This window comes from Sorghum bicolor, chromosome 2 (assembly GCF_000003195.3).
Source record: "Sorghum bicolor cultivar BTx623 chromosome 2, Sorghum_bicolor_NCBIv3, whole genome shotgun sequence".
Classification (NCBI taxonomy): domain Eukaryota; kingdom Viridiplantae; phylum Streptophyta; class Magnoliopsida; order Poales; family Poaceae; genus Sorghum; species Sorghum bicolor.
The window spans coordinates 55,938,857-55,961,145 of record NC_012871.2 but is presented as its reverse complement, the minus strand read 5'-3'; the positions used below and the strand labels follow the sequence as shown (position 1 = coordinate 55,961,145).

At 41.9% G+C, this 22,289-nt stretch overlaps 2 protein-coding genes across 2 annotated transcripts; both read left to right on the top strand.

Moving 5' to 3' along the window:
• On the top strand, positions 1,770-4,754 carry LOC8055561 (probable LRR receptor-like serine/threonine-protein kinase At5g59680). Its single transcript, XM_002462222.1, has 3 exons — positions 1,770-1,833; positions 1,910-2,426; positions 4,220-4,754. Exons 1-3 carry the CDS (start codon positions 1,770-1,772, stop codon positions 4,752-4,754), a joined length of 1,116 nt encoding a protein of 371 aa, XP_002462267.1.
• Positions 4,440-20,892, top strand: LOC8055560 (putative leucine-rich repeat receptor-like protein kinase At2g19210). The gene is made up of 10 exons (XM_021452083.1): positions 4,440-4,704; positions 13,499-13,637; positions 13,741-13,812; positions 18,381-18,425; positions 18,560-18,592; positions 19,016-19,256; positions 19,333-19,459; positions 19,903-19,971; positions 20,075-20,264; positions 20,496-20,892. Exons 2-10 carry the CDS (start codon positions 13,510-13,512, stop codon positions 20,890-20,892), a joined length of 1,302 nt encoding a protein of 433 aa, XP_021307758.1. The 5' UTR covers positions 4,440-4,704; positions 13,499-13,509.

Genomic DNA, 22,289 nt, shown 5'->3' with positions numbered 1-22,289 from the left:
GAGTAACATATTGAGTCTATGACATCGAACATCCCTCGTTTTTGGGTTAAGTTATTGCATTGTTCTTATATGCACACATTTTTTGCTGAGGTCAACAAGACAATAATTAAAAACATTTCTTCAGATTTTCTTTTTTGATTAAATAAGAGGATTTTAATTAATTTATAATCATTACATTAAGTTGATACAGTAAATATGAATCCACTTCCAGCCTCAGTGAAAGCACACAGCCTAAAAATATGTATATAAAAAAGAGACTGACACTCTATTGACTACTAATCCTGAGACTACATCGCATCCTTTCATCGGATACTTAAGCAAGAGAAGAAATTCCTTTCGACACTGATCTGGGCCTGATGATTATGATGGTAGGATGTTGTCACAATGCTCACATGTCACGAGTCACATATATATGGCCGCGGAAGGCAACGGAACAACTGAACTCTCATGACTTGACCACTCCAATGCATATCATTTCTTTCCCCATGGCAAAGACTAGTCCCCTCGTCTAAAACCTTCCGTCACGAACTCTCTCTCTCTCTTCGCTAATGTTTGCCCTAAACCGAGGCAAAAAGAAGCCATGCACCGTCAGGAACACTGCGTGGACCCAAGAAAACCAAACATGCACGCTCCAACCCTTGGAATGGCCCAAACATAGGTGAGAGGAGCACGAACGGAAGGCATAGTTATTAGGATCGGACCGAAAGGTTTGATTAGTCTAACCAATTGAACTGCCAGTTTAATCCGGTTCAAATATAATGAGAACGCTACTCAAACACAACTGAACTCATGGCTCAGTGGTGGAGTTCTTGCTTTGTGACCTAGAAGACCAGGGTTTGATTCCCTGTCCTCCTTCCACGTTGCAAATCCCACGCACTGCTCCACCTAGCCTGGTTTTCCATCGATTCATTAACCGGTTTTTGTGAAGAGGCTTAGGTTCAGTCTTTTACTTTTACCGGTTGGACCACCGGTCCAATCTGGTTTAAATAACTATGATGGAAGGTGAAAGGCACACACGAGGTAAAAAATCAGAACCTTAACCTTTCACCTCACCTCAAGGATGGTTTTTCCTGATGGTCTTCGAGATTTTCTCTGACAGAACAGGTCGTCACGGAAAAACTGATGGTTTTGGATATTTTCTGAACAGGTCATCATCACGGAAAAACCTCTGTCGCGATGGAGTCGTCGTCTTTGGTCTGAGGATTATCTAATTTCTTGCCGACCAGAATAATCTTGTAATTGGTTCGTAGTACCGCGTACCAACCCTGGCTGGCTGGCTCACCACCATATGTACCGTGAGCACTGGATGTTTTTATACGTAAGGTTACGGATGACGGACGACGACCCTTGTCTGGGTACGGTGTGCGGGCCCGCCTCAGAGTCACCGGTAGAATTCACGACTCCATATATGTATTCGGGCTGAAACCATCCACATTCCACATGTGCATGACCACATCAGTACATCACACGTTTCTTTCTCTTCCCAACGAGTTTGATCCTGCTGGTGCCATCAATTGCTTGCATGAGCCTTTGTGTAGTTTGTGAATGAACGATGCCACAAAAAACAGTTTTTTATTATTATTCAATTATTCTTGGATTGCTCAGACATGAATAATAATGACATCACATGCATGCATTGTGCTGTGAGCACTAGCTAGTGAAGTTTAGGGTGCATTGTAACTAACTCTATAAATACGCATGAAGCTGGACAGGGTGTCTGTTAGTGTGTGGCTGCATCCGATGCTTTGTCGAGAGATCCTCAAACTATCATGGAGCTCTCCTTCTTGGTTTTACTACTGCTGATTACAACCCCCGTCGTCGTCAGTCAGCAAGGTAACAACCGATAATCTTGCTTCCACTTCATCGAGACCATGTGACCTCGGAACTGATGAATCATGCGTGCACGCAGATTTCCTGAGCATCGACTGCGGCGTGGAAGCCAACTTCAGCGGCAATACGGACAAGTCCACCGGCATCGTCTACGTCTCCGACGAACCCTACACCGACGCCGGCGATAACCGCAGGATCGCCCCCGACCGCGAGGGGCGGTTGGAGCCCCGTTTTCAAACGCTGAGGAGCTTCCCGTCCGGCGAGCGGAACTGCTACGCGCTGCCCACCGTCGCCGGGACGAAATACCTGGCGCGGGCGGAGTTCGCCTACGGCAACTACGACGGCAAGAACAGCTCGTCGCTGGAGTTCGACCTGCACCTGGGGCCCAACCGCTGGGAAACTTTCCAGCTGGGACCTGGAGAAGCGTCGTCGAGCGACTACTATCGACGCGAGGCGATCTTCGTCGCGTGGGCAGGCTGGGCGCCGTTGTGCTTCGTGAACACCGGCGGCGGCACGCCGTTCGTGAACGTCGTGGAGCTCAGGCCGCTCGGGGCCGGCCTCTATCCGCAGGTCGCACCCGGTCTGATCATTTCCCGGTATTGGCGCCAAGACATGGGGGCAAACGTTCCCACATGGTACTTCCTGCTTTCCAAATTATATAGTTTTTTTATAGTTTTTTCATGTATGTCTTCAAGATACAACAGTAGTTGCTTGCCAAATAAAACTTTTCATGTATATATGTCTTCAAGATACAACAACGCGTGGAACCACAACTATTTTGGTCCCTTCAAAATAGCCTGTATAAAAATATTATGTCTTTTTTCAAAACTTAATATCATTATAAGTACACCAAATTGTTTAAATAATAACATCAACTTCTAAAAAAATAGTTTTTTTATCCTCCCTCCCGATACCAATGCGAGTGAGTCAACGTTCAAGCATGTGAGTAGTAGACCTGGAGGGTTAACTCAAATAAACAATGTTCCAAATAGTTTTAGTATAGTGGGGACGAAAAGAAAAGGTTCTTAATTGTTTTATTGAAATCCATAGAAACAACTTTGTTTGCTAATGTTTTGGTTTCTCTGAGTTAAATTGTACTTTGTTAAGGTAATAAATCTCTAGAGGCACTAAAGGAAGACTTTTACCTTAAAGGGGAGTTCTAATTTCCAAATAAATTTATTTGTGAAAAGAGTATCCTGATTTATCAAGTATGCATACATTGACCATACTGAGGATTGACCATGATATTATATAGATTTCAGTTAAAAAGATCCCACTCATTTGAATGTTGAACATTAGCTATTTCAGTTACTAGGTTAAGCCAAGCCATCAATTTATCCTTAGTTGAATCTCTGCAAAGGAGACATTAACATGCACTTGATTAAGTTTATTTATATAAAAAAATACACTAACATCTATAGAATTAATATATCTTGTTTTTATTTGAACCTGTGTGTGTAGAGACTGTGTGTGTGAGAGAGAGAGAGAGCATGTTGTTACTTTTTAGGTCTGGTAGGCGGCAACTACGGCTCGTTTGGTTGGGGGGTAGAGATAAGAGTTTAGAAATCTTTTGTTTGTTATGTGGGAAAGGGAGTTTTGGTGGGATAGGAAAGAGGAGTTTGGATGATCAACTTCCACTAATCAATTCCCTAGGAAAGGGGTGGGAATTGTGTTCTTAATAAAAGAAAAATAGATCCAACTGTCCTACATGTTTTGCCTTTTTAATTTTCACTTTAAACCCGCACACCAAACAGGGGATATGTCCCTCTTCATTTCTCTTCCTTATTTTTCCTCCACGAACCAAATAAAGGATTAAGAGCAACTCCAAGAGCTTAGCTAAAATTAGTAGCCAAATTCTATTGTTTAGCCATCTTGTAAAATATAAAACTTCTTAAAAAAAGAGGTATACAACGGTCGTGCTATTTTACAAAAGCAGATAGCTAGCTAGTGTTAGTGGCTGGCTATATATAGTCACCAAAAATCAAAAGATAGCCAACTTTCTATTTTACAAAAGCAAATAGGATGAATTTAGAGTCTACTTTTTACTATAAAATTCTAAAATAGCCTACACAACAAGAATAACCAACAACACCAAGCTTTATAAAGACCATGTTTGATTCCCCTTACTAAATTTTAGCTAGCTAAACTTTAGTCACTTTAGTAACTAAAGTTCCAAACACATTGACTAAAAGAAGTTAAAATAGTTTAGTCACATTAGTCACTCAAGAGTAGCTAAAATAATTTTAGCTAGCTAAAATTTAGCAAGGGAGAATCAAACTGGCCCAAAGTAAAAAAAAATCCAAGATAGTACATTTCTTTGTGGTGTTATTATTAGGATAAAATTCTGAGCCACACAATTCCTCTTGCTTGCATTGACTTGGTGGTGAAGGTATCCTGCCGATCCATATGGCCGTTATTGGTGGAACGGGTACGCGGCTGGTAACCCACGGTGGGTGGACGAATTGACCACACAACCCATTGCGCCGGACGACATTTTTGCCGTGCCCTCGATCGTTCTGCAGACAGCCGTCGCGGCTGCGGGCAACGCCACAGCTCTCACCGCCACAACGTGGCAAGACGACACGGCGAAGCTGCGGTTCATGGTCCTGCTGCACTTCGCAGACTTTCAGAACACCCAGTTTCGACAGTTTGACATCTACCTAGACGAAAATAGGTTGGTACCGGTACGGAAGTCCTACAGCCCCTCGTACCTGAGGTCGTCCTCTGTGTCCGTGGAATCCTACAGGGCTACTGACGGCAAGTACAGCATCACTCTTGTTCCGACCAACACCTCCGTGCTGCCTCCCATCATCAATGGGCTCGAGATCTACGTTCGCGTCCCGTACGAGAACCCGGTGACACTCCCTCAAGATTGTAAGACCATCTCTCTCGTCTCTGTTAATCTTTCTAGAATTTACTTTTAAGTAATTATTTGGTGAGCCATTTAAGTAAATATCACTTTTATATATTTACGTTTCCAACATCTTTTGTATATCATGCATGTGCGCATTCTATAGATCTATTATCATCACACTGCTACAGAAGAGGCCTTTGGACGATTGCCCAAATCGCACCCTTTAGTCCCGGCTGATAATACCAACCGGGACTAAAGACGGAGCTATTTAGCCCCGGTGCCGTGCGCCGGGACTAAAGGTGGGGCCTTTAGTCCCGGAAGTGTAGTCCTGGCTCGGAATCCGGGGCTAAAGCCCCTTTCCGGCCGGGACTAAAGGCCGATCGTGTAGATCATTTATCTTTGGCTAGTGAAAAATCTAAAATACTCCCTCTATTCCAAAATACAAGTCGTTCTCCTTCCCACGAAGTAACATTTTAAACTTTGACTAATTATATATAAAAGATTATTAATTTTTATAATGCATTTTTAGTATTATTAGATAGATTGTTTAATATACTTTCATAATAAACTCATCTAAAGATATAAATGTTGCACGTATTTTCTACAAATCTAGTCAAAGTTGAGAAAATTTGACCTGCACATATCGCATAATGACTTTCTTTCTAGGATGGAGGGAGTAGAGTATATCTAAATTTGGAACCATTCAAATAAAAGAGTCTGCCTATTGGAACTTGAGTGTGAACAAGTTAGGGGGAGTAGAAGGCTTCTTGGTAAAGGCTAGCTGAAGAAAGCTCCTCGGTGAAGGTCGGCAGAAGAAGTTCTCGTGACGAAGGTCCAGGAATGAGGTCCGATGAAGACCCGATGATTGTTGGTCGGCAGGAAAAGGTCTCCTGACGAAGGTCCCATATGAAGGTCTTGAATGAAGATCCCGACGAAGACCCCATGATTGTTCTGTGTGTAGGCTTCGAGCAGAAGGCTCCGTAACAAAGTTCTGGTGTGGAGGCTCCATGGAGAAGGCCCCGCGACGAAGGCTATGGTTAATGTCGGAGAGATGGGAGAGTGAGGCGATGGCTATGGTATGCAAAAAATGAGTAGGAGAGAAGAGAGCCGCCTACCCTTGTGTTCTTGGCATTAATGTCGGCAATGACAATTTACACATGACTTTTTGGTGAGAAAGAGGATTTCACAGGCTACTATACTAGCTTCTATTAAGCCTCTTCAAGGGGGGTTGGCCCATAGTCTATATGGGCTCCCCGGCCTGGCCCAACACTGTCCACTATGTTTGTCTTCTAGGGATTGGGCTTTGCTTCTGAGAGAAAAAACCCACACCATGCATGCATTTGGACTTCTTTGCGAGATAAATCTTGGGTCACCCTGTTGCAAACAAAGCCAAAAGTACTAGCAGTATTGAGATCCACACATGCCTCTGAATCAACGCAACCCTTTTATATCTCTCTTAATATATCCACAAAATGGTCGGTGATCAAAGAAAAATTACAAGCGGGGTATGGTGTCATGAGCTGACATCTGAAGCTCTAGAGCATAAAGATGTTTTCTATGTACTCAACTACTAAACCTTGTTGTCTAATATGAAATATATAATTGCCTAATTAATTCGCTATGCTGATGCTTCTCGCTCGAATCTAGCACATACGACTAAAAAGTCATAGCTGAAAGTACTGTTCGCTAATTTATTATGAGAGAAAAACACTGACGGCTGACAGAAAAAGTACGACTTATAAGACAAAGCGAACAGAGTTTAAGCAAACAGTACTAGTTAGCTTGCTCGCTTTATCAAGTAGAGCACGATCATAAATAAACAAAGATCATACAGGCGTAACGTGTATATGGTACTACATCAGTCTCAAAATGGATGCATGTTCTCCATCACTAGTTAATAAACTACTGAATATTGACAAAGTTTATAGAAAATATTGTCAATATTTTAGCACAAAACATATAAATGGCACTTTTTTAATATAATAAAATATTAATATTTTTTATATGAACTTACTCAAATTAAAAATAATTCGACTTGATATTATGTTTGAATTGTGTTTCTTAGAGCTTTTGGAGTAGTAAGACCCTTCGTGGCAGGTCCGGCTTCTTAAAAATGGTGAAACCAAAGAAAGCCATGTTTTGGTGGCTTTGGCTTCTGCCATAAAACGACCTTGGTTTTACTATTTTTGTTTTGTTTTAGTTTCAGAAATCATTCTTCTATTTTTTAGGTGAATAAAATTATAGCTGAGTACATCATCATACCACAAGCACTCTGAAATACAATACACATAACTAGAAACTGATCTTTATCTATATTGTACTCACACTTCGTATAGCTCCAAATCTCAATCTTGTTGACAATTCATATAAATGAATGTATGGGCAAACACTCGATGGTCAACACTCCTATAGGTGCAATTGAGCATAAACTTCTTCTTTATTGTGTCTTCCTTCTTCTTTCTTCTGCCACTGAAGAATAAGAAAAACCATTTTCAATCTTGCCAACTCAATACCATTAATTAGCTTGAGGAGTTTATTTATCGTGGTCAGATCTAACCATAACAAAATAAAAAAGAGACTAAAGAAAATTATTCCATGGTGGCAACATCATCTTTGCTTTGATGTCATTTGTACGAAAACGTAATTCTCTATGTGTCATCATGCCAAGGAAGTTGATGACGTCGTAGTTGTCATCCCCATTTTTAACATAGTTGCCATGGAGAAACGAAATCCACCCTACATCTTCGCCATTGCCGGCGAAAAGGATCTGATGAGGAGGAGACAAATCCCCATTGGCATGGAGAGACGCTAGCCCTAACAAGACTTGATTTACTGATAAGATCCCCACTCCCTTCGCCTTCAGCGAGTTGCCGGAAGAGGAAGGGAGGATGACTAGCAGCTGTGGAGGCGGGGGACTACGGTGACGGCGATGGCACAACTAAGAAGTGTCCACACAGGCCATCAAAAGAGCCCCTCATGGCCAAAGTGTAAAGTTTTTATCTGGTTGGCGGTTTGAAATAGATGTTGGATAGCTAATCGATTGGCCAAACTAAATATGTCGCATGCGAATCTTTGCCCATTGTGTAACCAAGCAGAAGAAACCATTTAGCACCTATTGACATCATGTGTCTTTGCACGCGAGTTCTGGTTTAGAATTCTATCACCAGTAGGGTCTTGTTTAGTTACACCCAAAATCTATTTTTTTTTAAATTGCCTATCACATCGAATCTTGTGTCACATACATAGAGCATTAAATATAGATAAAATGATAGGAGATAATTCTTTGGAGCCTAGTTAATCTATGATTAGATAATAATTGTCAAATACAAATGAAAGTGCTATAGTAGCTTAAAACTTTTCACCAAGGGAACTAAACAATGCCTAGGTTTCCAGAGCTGCGTGCCACACAACAGGACCAAGACTCCGTAGGCTGGTGGAGAAAAGTAGCTAAGCTTGTAACCAAAGAAAAGAAGAAAGGTTTCAACACTTTGATTGGCATGGCTGCTCTTGAAACATGGGAATGCTTGTGTATTCGAAGGGGGCAGCCCGAGCATGAATGGTTTTCTTCGCTTATTTGATCGATGATGAGCACCATCTACGGGGAAACTTGGTGCTTTAAGTCAAGAAGTGGCGACAAGCTAGCTACTATCGACAGTTTATGTGTTGTGAGTCAAATCTTACCTTGTGTTTGTGTCGTGAGATTTAGACCTTGTTGTAACGAAAACTTAATTTATTGCGCGGGGTCACACTTCCCTTCCCGGGAAGCGAGCGACCCTCATGGCCGGTGCCATGTGGCCTGGTCCACCCGAGAGCGAGCTTCCTTCCATGGATTGGCCACGCCATGAGCTTGCTTTTTTTTTCTCCTTTTTATTTCTTTTGCGGCAATTTATTCTTTTTTTATTTTTGTTTTTTAGTTTTTTGAGGTTTGAGTTTCATTATTTCTGTTTTGTTTGTTTTATTTTCAACTAATTGAGTTTTTTAATGTTTTTATTTTTGTTTGAGTTTCTAGTCAAGTTTTTTTTAATGTTTTTTAGTTTAAGTTCTTAGTCACTCTTTTAGGGATGTCTTCTAAAATTTTGCATATTAGTTGCCTCTATAGTATGTAAGTTGTCACAAAAGGGTAGTTATTGCACACATAAGATGTCACAAAAGAAAAGCACATACTCCCTTCATACTGGAAATAGATGTCGTTCTGGCCTCCGCACAGTTTGAATCAAAAGAAGTCGTTCTGGCGTGGTTTAGCTAAGGCCTTGTTTACTTCCACCTGAAAAGCCAAAAATTTTCAAGATTCCTCGTCACATCAAATCTTTAAACACATGCATGACATATTAAATATAGATAAAAATAAAAACTAATTGCACAGTTTGGTCGAAATTTAGGAGGCAAATCTTTTGAGCCTAGTTAGTCCATGATTGGACAATAATTACCACAAACAAACGAAAGTGTTATAGTGTCACGAAATTTTCCCCACAACGAACTAAACACGGCCTAAATTGGATGCTGCTGCCCCTGCGCTTAGCCTCCCGTGAAAATAGCACGGTGTCGTATCGGTTTCCCGGCCACGCGTTACTGGGCCGCGCCGTTCAGTCTCTTGCGAACTCGCTCTTCAGTCTCTTGCGAACGGCCACGGAGTATTATATTGGTTTTCCCTTGCATGCCCACGCTCCTGCTGACCGGTCCAGTGTTTATTGCAGCAAGCAGTCGAGCAGTCGTACTGCTGCGCGAAAGTGAGCCGCAATAAGCGCCAAAGGAAATAGATGACGCGCGCAAGTAAAAAGTTCGAACGAACGAAAAAAGCGCGGTCTCAAAAAAAATTACAGCCAACAAGTTCAAACACTCAACCTCAAGCCTCGAGCCATGGAGCACTTACCAACTAGGCTACGACATCTATTGTATAGGAGGCACCCGCAGCCGTATTTAATAAGGGCAAAGAAGGAAACTACCCCCTAATTAATCACTCTTTGGCACTCCTTGGTATGCGCAATCATGTCATAAACGACTTCTAATACCATATGGAGGGAGTACATATATATATACATGGCAGATTGGGTTGGGATTAGGGATTGCAAGAAGTGTTAGAATTAGAGGTTGCGGCAAGTATTAGGATTAGAGGTCGTAGATTGGGTTGTATAATAACTTGGCCTCCAGTTGGAAGCTACTTTGTGCTTATTTTAATAATTTGCCCCTCAAATCATACAACTATTATAGTATACATTAGCGACTTTAGTATTACATGGTAGTAAGTCTTTTTTGATATTTCGCCCCCGAGCTTGCACATAATATATATGTAACAACTTTAGTATGTTTTGAGCAGCAACTTTAGTATTATATGGTAGTAACTCTTTTATAAGTATTCTTTTAGCAGGTATTACACAGCTTGCCACCCGTTGTTTACGGTGGTGGGCAATGGTACACCCAGCCTTCCATCCCTGTTTTGTTTTTTTACTCTCTCCTTCCTGCAACGCTGATGGGCCATGTGGTCTCCAAAACAAAATTTTCTTATCCCCAGTGCCACTGACTGCCAAATATAAATAATAATAATAATAATAAACTTTATACTACATAAACATGAAAAAAATATAGAACATCATAAAGATAATAAGAAATAACATTAATGTGAATGAAAACGGCATTAACAAATGGATGAAAAGAAATAAACATAAGTTCACCTTCTTAGGCGAATTCAACAGATCTGCATGTCTGGTAAGCGCAGTCCTCACTGTGCAAGGGGACCGGAAAGGAGGTGGCAAAGAACCCCCACAAAGTGGGGTACCATCCTCTTGGTCAGCATAAATAGAAAATAAAGTATCTGGTGAATAACCTAGCAGCTTTTCTGACTCTTCAACAGTTTCTATGCAGTTTTCAGCATAGACACCAACATGATCTCCTGTCTCATATCTAGATAGGTAAAGAGGATTCATCAGCAATCTGAAGTCCAATTTAACAGTAATGCACATGTCTGTTGTCTACTACTATTTTCAGAATTACCAGATCGAATTAATCAAATATACTTACTTTAGGCCAGTTCCAGTAATATCAAACTCTAAATGAATGCAAGATCGGTCAGAAGCTGGTGTATGAAGCTCTCGCCGCGCAGCCACATTTGCTCTGCAAGAAAAGCATGATCTTCTACACCAGCTCATACGACAGGCACAGCAAATTTCTAGGCATATGAAAGTAAGAAAAAAAATCCAAACCAGCAAGGATGTTGAATGTCATAGACAGCGTGGCCATTACCATTACTGAGAGTAAAAGTTCTGCGAGGGACCAGAGGTGGGGGTCCTCATCAGTGATTCTAGCGTACTACAGTATGTATGCATGTCTGTGCTCCCTGAAAAGTTCTGCGAGGGACCAGAGGTGGGGGAAGAGCTGCGCACGCGCGAGCGGGAGGAGCTGCGCGTCGAAGTGCTCGGCGGAGGCGGTGAACGACGGCTTGGCGCGGAGCCAGGCAAGGAAGCGCGTGGCGTGGAGCGGCGCGGCGGGGGCGGTGGCGCGGATGACGCGGAGCGCCGCGGTCGGGAGGGAATGGGGACGGGAGGCGGAGCGCCAGGTCGGGAGGTTGGGTGCTCTGGATGCGGCGCCCCGGCCGCGGCCGCAGCCGCAGGGAACTCGGGGAGTGTGGAGAGGCGGCGGAGGCCGAGCCCAAGCCGGCATAGGACGGCGGCGGACGGAGAGGCGGCGGAGGCCGAGCCCAAGCCGGCACAGGACGGCCGCGGACAGATGCGGCGTCATGTCGGGGAGGTAGCTGCCTCTCGCGGGCGCTCCCGTGACTACAAGGGCAAAAAGGATATTTTCCTACACAGGATCCACGTGCCAGACATCTTAAACGTCACAAAACGAACGGAATGGAGATGGAATGACACACGGGTATAGTCGAAGATGAAGTTGGGCACAGCGGTACGAAACAACTTTTTAGTGGCATGGTGGTTTGGTCAATCTTTCATAATGGCATACAGGTAAAAAGCTCACAATATATTCTCCTCCCCACCCTTTGATTTTGGTGTTTCTGCCCTTACTTCAAAGCTTAATAATGGTGATTTTATTTTTTCTTTTTTAACTTTGTGATTTTATCCTTGTTATTTACAAATAAAGCAGCCGTTTATTACCTCTATTTTTAACACCGTTTGGGCCGGTGGGATTAAATGGCCAAAAGTTTTAAAAGAAAAGAAATATAGACAAAATGATAGCACTGCCCTTCGTCCTCCTTAATCGCTCGAATCTGCACACTGGAAGGAAAAGCGTCGGGCTCAGGAACTTCCCCGTCCGGAGTACCTAGGTTCCGGCCGCTCCCGGTGGCCGGTGGCGAGGTGTGCCCGTCGCCCTTCCCCTTCCCCCTCCTCCTCCCCCATGCAGGCCCCAGAACTCGCTTACACAGGACATTTGGACCTTGTTTAGTTCCTGGGTGAAACGTTTTGGTGTCATCTTAGGCCATCCTCAATGGAAGTTTCATGACACAGTTTCCAACACATCAATATTTTGAAAACAGTGCATAAGAGTTTCATGGGGATGAAACTCTCTCTACTCCCATGAAACTCTTATCATCTCTCTCTTCATTAATATAGCGCCACATCAGCATATTTAATGTGCATGAAACTCTAATAAAACCCCCATTGAGACTGGCCTTAGATGTTTTATGGAATGTCACAGGGGATGTTCGATACTAATTAAAGAACTAATTACATATATAACTCGCTTAGAAACCATGAGATGAATTTATTAAGCCTAATTAATCCATCATTAGCATATGTTTTTTTGCGACAAAAGAATAATTATATTAGATAATAGCTGGGTACATGAATACGTTACAAGCACTCTAGATTACACGAATATCCAAAAAAAGTTTTTGGTATCATATTAGATATTTTATAAAAATTGGAAGGGGTGTTCGGATACTAATTAAAGAACTAATTACATAAATCGTTTGAAAACCGTGAGATGAATTTATTAAGCCTAATTAATTTATCATTAGCACATGTGTGCTACTATAGTAATTATGGCTAATCATGTACTAATTAGACTTAAAAGATTTGTCTCGTAATTCCTATGCAAACTGTCAAATTAGTTATTTTTTATCTATATTTAATGTCCTATATATGTGTCGAAACATTTGATGGGACGGGGTGAAAAATTTTTAGGTGAGAACTTAACAGGGCCTATGGTTTGTGTTGTATATTAAATTTGCTTCTTCGTAGAAACTACTATCAGAACTATGCATCGAGAGGATAGTTTCTAGCTAGGAGGGTCCTCAAGCTATAGAAACTGTGGGTAGTTGAGGGACGTTTGCAGATAATATTCACAATTTTTTGTTGCATTTATGAACAACTCACGTTGAGCAATGCTCATCAAAGCATAAAAGTTATTGGGGGTTAACATTTCACATGAGATATTTCTAATTTCTTATCTAACTTGTGCACAGAATGTCTAAACACCGTTGAAGACTTTTGGATCTCTTAAGCACATCACATGTGAAAGTAGGGGTAAAAGCACAAATATCATAATAAAACAGAGGTAAAAACGTATGGACAAAGTTGTCCTTTTGTCCAAAAGTTAACGCCGTTAGAGGGACTTCACAAACCAGAGGGTAAAGTCTTGCTTTGTTTTGAAATCGCAAGAGTAATTAAAATCACAAAGTTTAAAAAAACAAGAGCAAAATCACCAATGCGCATCAAAACAGAGGTACAAATGCTTAATCCTCCCCCTCTCTTTTTCCCCTTTGCCAAACATGTTACCATGGTTTCAGAAGTCATGTATATGGGCGATTACACTTATGCCCAGTCCCAAACATTGTCTTGACCATATTATTTTGCATGCTAGTTGACGCCATCATGGCTATCAAAATCGAGTATGGAGTGAAGAAAAACTGGATGGGTGACCCATGTTTTCCATCCAAATATGCTTGGGATGGTGTGAAATGTAGCAATGCAAGTGGTAACACTTCGAGGATAACATCACTGTGAGTATCTGAAGCACTATTTAGGAGGTCGTAATCATGATCATAAGTGTGCTAGTATATTATCGCTGCGCTTGATTTATGTTGAATTCAAATTCTCATGCAGAGATCTCTCCAACAGTTATTTACGTGGCCCAATATCTAAGAATTTTACACTGCTCACAGCACTCGAGAATTTGTAAGTGTCCTCTGCTTTCATTATTTATGACTACAGACTCCATGGTCCATGACCTATGATCTTATTCTACTACATGTGAATGCCATCATGATAAGTCAGTTTCTGCAATGGTACACCCTTTACTTTATAAGAGGTAAGCTCTTAAAGAAATCATAGCCCTTGATTATTAAAATTAATAAAATAATTAAATAAATTAATAATCAGAAAAAATAAAATAAATCGTAAAAATCTTAGCATATCCTCACGTAGGACCCAACTTTCTAGGTTAGTACTTCATGCAAACAAGCAACATGCACGGAGGGACACTATGCACGGAAGGGTGCCGTCAATGATGCCGTTCTTCTTTCTCAAGCCAAGCTACTATAATATAGCACGTATCATAAAAATGTTATATATTCATATAAACAGTTTGGTCAAATTTTTTCAATCAGTTGGGTCAGGCGGCCCTTGATCAAACTCCTGTTAACTCTTTTATATATTACACATCCAAAATAAACATTTGTATGTTATTCCGAAAAAATACTTGTGTATTAAGTCACTACCAGGCTAAAGGTTTTCCTGACGGCCGAATGACGACGGGAAAGTCCAAAAAACCGTCAATGTCGGCCAGCCATTAGCAAATAGCCGACAGAAACAGCTCAACAGGAAAAGCACAATATTCCTAACGTACAACCGTCGGGAAATAATTCCTGACAACAGTTCTTGCCGGTTTAGGTTTTTCTAGCCATGATCAGCTCCTGTCAAGTGTCAATACAACTGTCAGAAATCCTGACACGAATCCTACATCTTTATCTTATCAATACAATCCATCAGGAAAAGGTAATCAGGCCGTCAGGAACAGATTGTACCAGATCTATCTTGTATTACGACCAATATAAGTAATATTTGTGCACTATAAGGGTTTAAAATTGAGTGCACAAATTGAGTGCACTATATTTGAGAAAGTGTATTACGACCAACAGATTGTACCAGATCACCAACCTAGCAAGCTAAAAAGGGTTTAAAATTGCCAAATGGATGCCACAAGTTGAATAAAACAGACAATTGAGGTATATGTATCAGTATAGCACATCAGCCGCATTGTTTACCTGTTATCCAGTAGCTAGCTAAGCCAGATCACAGCAGCCCTAAAATGTTAGGGAAAAAATATTTTAATCTTTTGTAATATTACTTCTCGATTATTGTTGTCTAGACTTGGGAGCTAGTAAGGCTCTGCACACTAGAGAAAATGAAGCTACCAGAATACTATCTTCATGAAAGATAAACTTGAATCTGCAAACTTAAGAGCAAGTTCAACTAACTTTGCAATCACCCAGCAAATCATCTTTAACAATAGAACTTCTCTTATTTTATTTTCAGAACTAGTAAGAGATCAAAATATATAGAAACCTCTGATAAAGCATTAACAACTGATAAACCAACACCATATGTGTATATATATATATATATATATATATATATATATATATATATATATATATATATATATATATATATATATATATATATGAAGCTCTCCAGGGACACTGTAACCACTCTTTAAACGTCCAAATTTGCCACCATTACGTGCATTAACTGCATCATTAATACAGCAAATTAATTAACATTACGGTTTCACGCACTTTGCTAATTCTAAATCCAAATCAAAACATAAATCTCATCAGTTTTATGTAGTTGTGAAAATAGATCCCTCCAGGAAAGTAAAAATACAGCAGATCTGAGAGGGAGGTCGGGAGACAGAGAGAGGGAGAGAGAGAGAGAGAGAGAGAGTACACCTGAGAGGCTAGGGCAGCGGTCCCCTAGGGCCATGCGAACGTCGAGGAGCCGGTCAGGGCGCGTGGTGCGGGTGTTGACGAGCCCCTCAGTGTAGTGGCGGCGCAGGCGTCGAGGAGCCCTTTGGGGCGGCGGCATTGTTTGCGGTGGAGAGCCCGTCGGGGTGGCAGCGACGCAGCGATCGCTTGGAGTCGAGGAGGCCCCTCGAGGCGGTGGCGTGGGTGTCGAGGAGGCCTTGGAAGTGGTGATGGTGCTGGCGGCGGGGAGCTCCTAGGGCGGTGGGGATACGCTCGATGCAGAAACAGGAGTACCGTGTGGTAGGAGCTAAGTGGTGGTGGGCGAAGGAGAAGGGGTGGGCATAAGAGCTAGGGGTTTGGTGATGGCGAGTTTTATGTCCCAATGTGGGACACACCGTACTGTAGCTTGGGGGAAAATGCGTCGTTAATTTTTTCATAGGCTGCATAGCTGAGCAATCCTGTCTGTCGATTTAGGTCGGCCGAGTCACGCAAGGAGGACTCCTGTCGGTTGGATTCCTGACAGCTTCTTTCTTTCCCATGGGTTTCTACGAGCCGACAGGAATACTCTGAATCGGTCCCGTCAGGTTTTGGCAACCAACAGGAGTCCTTTTATATTCCTATCGGTTTTGATAATTCCGGTCGGGTCTAGTAGTGAGTATCACTACTACCTAAAATCTTTTTCGAGGTGGGCATATTCGATTTATCGAGGCGGACATCACAACCGCCTCAGACGAAAGGTCACGGTAAATGAGACCTTTTTTGAGGCGGTTTGATGCCCGCCTCGGTAAATCAAATAAAAAAACAAAAAAAAAAAGAAAAGCCCACAACCCTACTAGGCCTGGATCTGGGCCTTGCCATTGTCAACCCTGCTCGATGTTGCCGCCGCCACCGGGGGAGCTTGATTCAGAGAAGCCGCCGCTGCCGTCGGAGGGGGCCGTGTGCATGCCCCATCGCCAAAGACTCGCGCTGGACGAATCTATCACCATTAGGACCGGAATCTGGCCACGGAAGGAGGAGAATGTCGCGGATCTGGTCGGAGAAGGAGCGTCACCTTGCCTGCGCTGCCGTGAAGGAAGGAAGCCGCGCCGTCGCACCAGACCCGTGAGGCCGCGCCATCGCACCGGACCTGTGAGGCCGCGCCGCCGCACTGAGCGGCCAAGCCATGCTCGCGCCCACGAGGCCGAGCCCTCCCGCGCCTGGAGCCTGTACTGCCGCCGCCACGCTGCCATCGCTTGGGATCCACCACCAGCATGGTGGGAGGGAGCAGGTGTGCCGTGGTGGTGGGACTTGGGAGCGTGGAGAGAGGCACCGACGTGGTTGAGGGAAGAAGGAGAGGGACGGAGGGAGAGGGAGAGGCCACAATCGGCTGGGTTGGGAGTGGGGAATGGGTGACTAACCCTAGGTTTTGGTTATATATGAACCCAGTATAATAATGGATATGGGCTTGGACCTGGGCCATTATTTTTACCAAGGCGGGCTTTGTAACGTGACCGAGACGGTTAATGCATTAACCGAGGCGTTTGCATTACAATGCCCACCTTGGTTAATATATTAACCGAGGTGGACAATATTACAAAAACCGTCTCGGTAAATCGATTTTGCGAGGCAGTTGATTGTAACCGCCTCGGTTAATAAAAAGTGACTGTCTCAGTTAATGCTAAGTATTAACTGAGGCGGTTCAAAAGTTCGCCCGCCTCCATGCCTATTTTCAAAATGCCTCGTAAAATCTTTTATGTAGTAGTGTATGAAAGGATAAATACAAAGATCCTTATATGAGTTCTAAATACAACTATCACGTCATATAAAACATGTCTTCACATTTGTGCGGTGTGTGTCCAACTATTGTATACATGAATACATCATAGGAAAGTTAAGATTATGCATGCTAGACCTCATAGGAAGATATTTTTCCATATTTCTCCTATTACTTTCTAGGAGGTAATATGTGATAATTGACATCAGATCAACGGTCCATAGTTATTAAGGGTACCGTAGCAAAGCCCTAGTTTATTGGATCAGTCAAGAGATTTGCTGGAGTGAATCTCTATTAGAGGTTTATGTAAAGTTATAGTACCTTACACCACTGAGTAATGTTAGGTTCAATTGGACTCTGACAACCAGAGGGCTGATGCACGGTGGTTGCAAGCGTCAGTTGGGACTTGGGATGACCTAGACTGGTGTTCGAGCCCCTGTGGGCACTGCCGATGGGATTGTCCTTGCAGGATTCGTCGCCTTGACGAGCAGCCCTTGTGGCCTTTTCTAAACCTAGGAGTGGTTCAAATTGTACCTAAAATGAATTAAAGCCGTTGGGGGCAGTCTTTCCCAAGGAGCCTAGTTTTTTTGTGTCAGTGACAAAAAAATGTATGAGATTATTGTAGGGTAGCCCTTTGTGTGTGTGTGTGTGTGTGTGTGTGACAGCATGTCTGGCATAACTTCATCATCATCCTTTCCTATTAATAAAGTAAATAACTCTTGCTGGTTAAATATCTCAATATTGAATGTACCTTTCTCTGTAGCTTTGATCCAATGGCTCTAGAAAAATATAAATTTACATGATGCAATTAGAAAATCAATTGATGAACCACAGCATACTTATGGGGACTATGTTCCCATTGACTAAACTATAAGGCTTTTATTTCCTATAAGCATGATATGTCATAAATCATGGTAAAGCTTGATAAAACCTAGATTTTTCCCCCAAATTCCCTTCATGTATAGTTTGAGTCATCTATCTATTTACTTTTGTCCTTGTTCAATTTAGTTGCACAAATGTTGCAGGGATTTATCTTACAACAACTTAAGCGGCTCAATACCTGATTCCCTACCAAGTTTGCCTTCCCTACGAGTTCTGTAAGTGTATATGTGTAGCAATTTATTATTACCAAGCCAAGGACTTTACCAATCGCCTTCATTGTCTACAGAAATGTATCTGGCAACCTGCTGAGTAGTGACTCCACGTGTAAAAATTACACCGGGTCACTTATTTTCAGGTTTAAATTTTCTTCTCAATATCCAAAGTGTATTCTTTCCACTAATATGCTTCTGAGTTTTGTATTGTATCACTTGATGTGACCTTCAAACAAGTCATTGTTTAAGACATTTTCTCCTTGAAAATAAGCCCAGGCATGATTATCTTGTATAACTTCAGATATGATCATCATGGGTCTAAATGCAATACATCATCACGAAGCCCGCCACGAAATAAAGCAGCTATCGTAGCTATTTCAGTAGTGGTTCCTGTGCTGGTGGTATTACTTGTACTTGTTGCATATTTCGTCTGGCGGGAGAAAAGAAAGGCTAATGGTATGCATCCTGTTTCTGCTCTGTACTGACATGTATTATTGTTTTCAGTTTAATAATCGACCTTTCTTATCTCATATAGTTCAACCACTTTCCACACATTGGTCAACAAGGGATCCACAGCCTCATAATCATGCCGGAGTCATACAAAGTCATGGGGATAACTTGAAAAAAACTGAGAATCGGAGGTTCACATACAAAGAGCTGGCGAAGTTCACTAATAATTTCAAGAAGTTCATAGGACGAGGAGGTTTTGGGTCCGTCTACTATGGCCATCTGGAAGACAACACTGAAGTTGCTGTCAAGATGCGCTCTGAATCATCATCATGTGGGCTTGATGAATTTTTAGCTGAGGTACCAAGCAACATAGAAAAGTTGAAGTCTCATAATCTGTATGCAAATAATATATGTTTTGTATCTTCTTGCATAGGTTCAAAGCTTGACAAAGGTGCATCACCGGAATCTAGTGACTTTGATTGGTTACTGCTGGGAGAAAGATCATTTGGCACTAGTTTATGAGCATATGTCTCAAGGCAGTCTTTTTGATCATCTGAGAGGTTTTTGTCTATTGCATAACCAGCTATGTTACCTTTTTAAAATTGCTTTGAAATATCTACCCATGCATGGTTCGGACCTGAGAAGCCATATATCTTCACTGACTTTTTCTGGTATATGAAAAAAATAGAAGCCTTTTTGGGAGTGTCTACTTGTCTCCCTTCTGAAGTGTGTCCAATCCATAGTGACAGCATGGTCACAATTTTTTTCCAGCATCTTGTCCATCCATCTTAAATTTGGGACGAGTGACTTGATGCTATCACCTATGCATTATTTCACAATACTGTACGACTTCAGCTAATGTTTATACTGAAGGATCGTCTTATTTTGGTTATTAAGTTAAGAAATTGAAATAGAGAAGATTGTAACAAAACTAGAAGAAAACACTATTTTTTTTAAATCAATATGTCAAATAATTGAACTGTTCTTGCTAAACACATTGAAGGTAAAACTAGTGCTATTGAAGCCTTGAATTGGAGAACACGTGTACAAATAGTGCTTGAAGCTGCACAAGGTATGCTGTAATAAAAAAACACTTGAAGAAAAATGGATTTTTCTTAAATATACATCCTCCATATTATATGACAATTTTTTGGTATCTCCTATGATGTATAAAGGCCTGGACTATCTGCACAAAGGTTGCAATTTGCCAATAGTTCACCGGGATGTGAAGACCAGCAACATTCTCTTGGGTCAAAATCTGCAAGTTAAAATAGCAGATTTTGGACTTTCCAAGACATATCTTAGCGATAGTCAGACTCACATATCAGCAACTGCCGCTGGCACAGCTGGTTACATAGATCCTGAGTATGTCTTTCCCTGTGTACTACTATTGACATTTTGGTAACTTTTTCATGTCGATATTTTTGAATGAGTACATTGTAAACATCTCACTTTGCAAAGTACGCAAAAGAAAATTAGTAAAACATTCCTGTTAATATAGGCAACGGGGTTTCTTATCCATGCAGTTTCTTATTCGATAATTAGGCATGTCTGGTGTTGTTTTTTTCTTGAATGTTCTTGTTATTGTTTCTTCAGGCACTACCTCACTGGAAGGTTAACCGAGAGCAGTGATGTGTACAGCTTCGGAGTAGTTCTGCTTGAGGTAGTCACAGGTGAGCCCCCAATAGTATATGGCCAAGGCCACATCATTCAGCGTGTCAAACAGAAGATTGCCACTGGTGACATCAGCTCAGTTGCTGATTTGCGACTTGGAAGTGCCTATGACATCAACTCCATGTGGAAGGTAATCGACGCCGCTATGATGTGCACTGCAGACTCTCCTGCTCAAAGGCCAACGATGGCCACAGTTGTGATACAGTTGAAAGAGAGCCTGGTGTTGGAGGAAGCTCGCGAGAAGGACAGTAGCGTCAGGGCAAGCCGAGAGAGTGATATTGAAGCTAAGGTGTCCACATTACGTCCATCAACAAGATGAATTTGTACCAGCCTGTACCTGGATTTGGTTCATCGCTGATGCATCCTCTACAAGTCTACGATTGTATCTTATGAACTTGTCATGTGAAGACACACTAGTGTATATTTGTCCACTGTTTTGAATCTGATTGTATATATGTATGTACAAGGACTTTGGAGAGACCACGCTTGTGTGTGCAAGTAATAGTTACCTTGTTGCCCTCAAAAAAAAGAGAGAGTAATAGTTACCCTGTTTGTATGTAACTGACTAGTAATAGAGAACCAAAAAACCTCGAACACTCTGAAGCGAGGATTGAGAAATTATGCCTTTCCATTCCACGACACATAGCTTTGCCATTTTCAATTGTTTTCCTTTGATATCCTATTGTCAGTGTGACTAAAATCTTAGCTGATGTTAACTTGCATTTTTTTGTGTTTTACTCTTAGAATTATCACAGCTTTACTCTATTCGTTCCAAATTATATATCACTTTACCTTTCTCATAACTTCTAATTAAGTTTGATTCGTGGTCAATTTTATTTAACTAATTTGATGTTGTAGATGTTAATGCATTTCATTATAAACTTGGTTAAAGTTAGATAATAAGTTTGACGTAGGATAAATCCAGAGTAAATTATAATTTATAGTGATATATACATGCATAATAATCATAAACGTACCACTAATCGATGGACACCATAAAAACAGATTGTGTGCTTGGATGCAAAACATTCTCTCATCCTCAAAAACTGCAGTACTAGTTAATGGTTGTCCTGGACCTTGGATCAATTGCAAGTGAGGCCTCCGGCAAGGGGACTCGCTATCCCCTTATCTGTTCTTGCTTGTGGCTGATACCCTAAGGCTCTGATCCGTTCAACAGGCACTGTACAACACCCGGTGGACAGCAATCAGTCATGCGCTGTGCTCCAGTATGCAGATGATACCTTGGTTGTCATGAAGGGGGATGTTCAGGATGCCCAGGCTCTCAAATCCATCCTACTCCTACATACCTTCTCTGAAGCCACCGGTTTGAGGATCAACTACACCAAGAGCACAATGGTGCCAGACTGCCAGTGCACTTGGATCAGGAAACTGCTGACCACTGTGCCGCTATCTTCGGGTGCACCAATCGAACTTTCCCTCAAAACTACCCGGGCCTGCCACTATCGGACTCCAAGCTATCAGTTGCTGCCTTTTCTTCTTATGTGGACAAGACTGACAGATTTCTTTCTTCATGGCAATCATCCCTTTTGAACAACATGGGAATAGTCCTCATCAACTCAGTGCTCGATGCCCAACTGGTTTACATCATGTTAGCAACTCAAGTGCCCCAAGAGACGTTATCACAGATTAATAGGCGCCGGCGTTCCTTTCTATGAGTGGGAAACAAAGATTTCTCTGCTGGCAGATGTTTAGTGG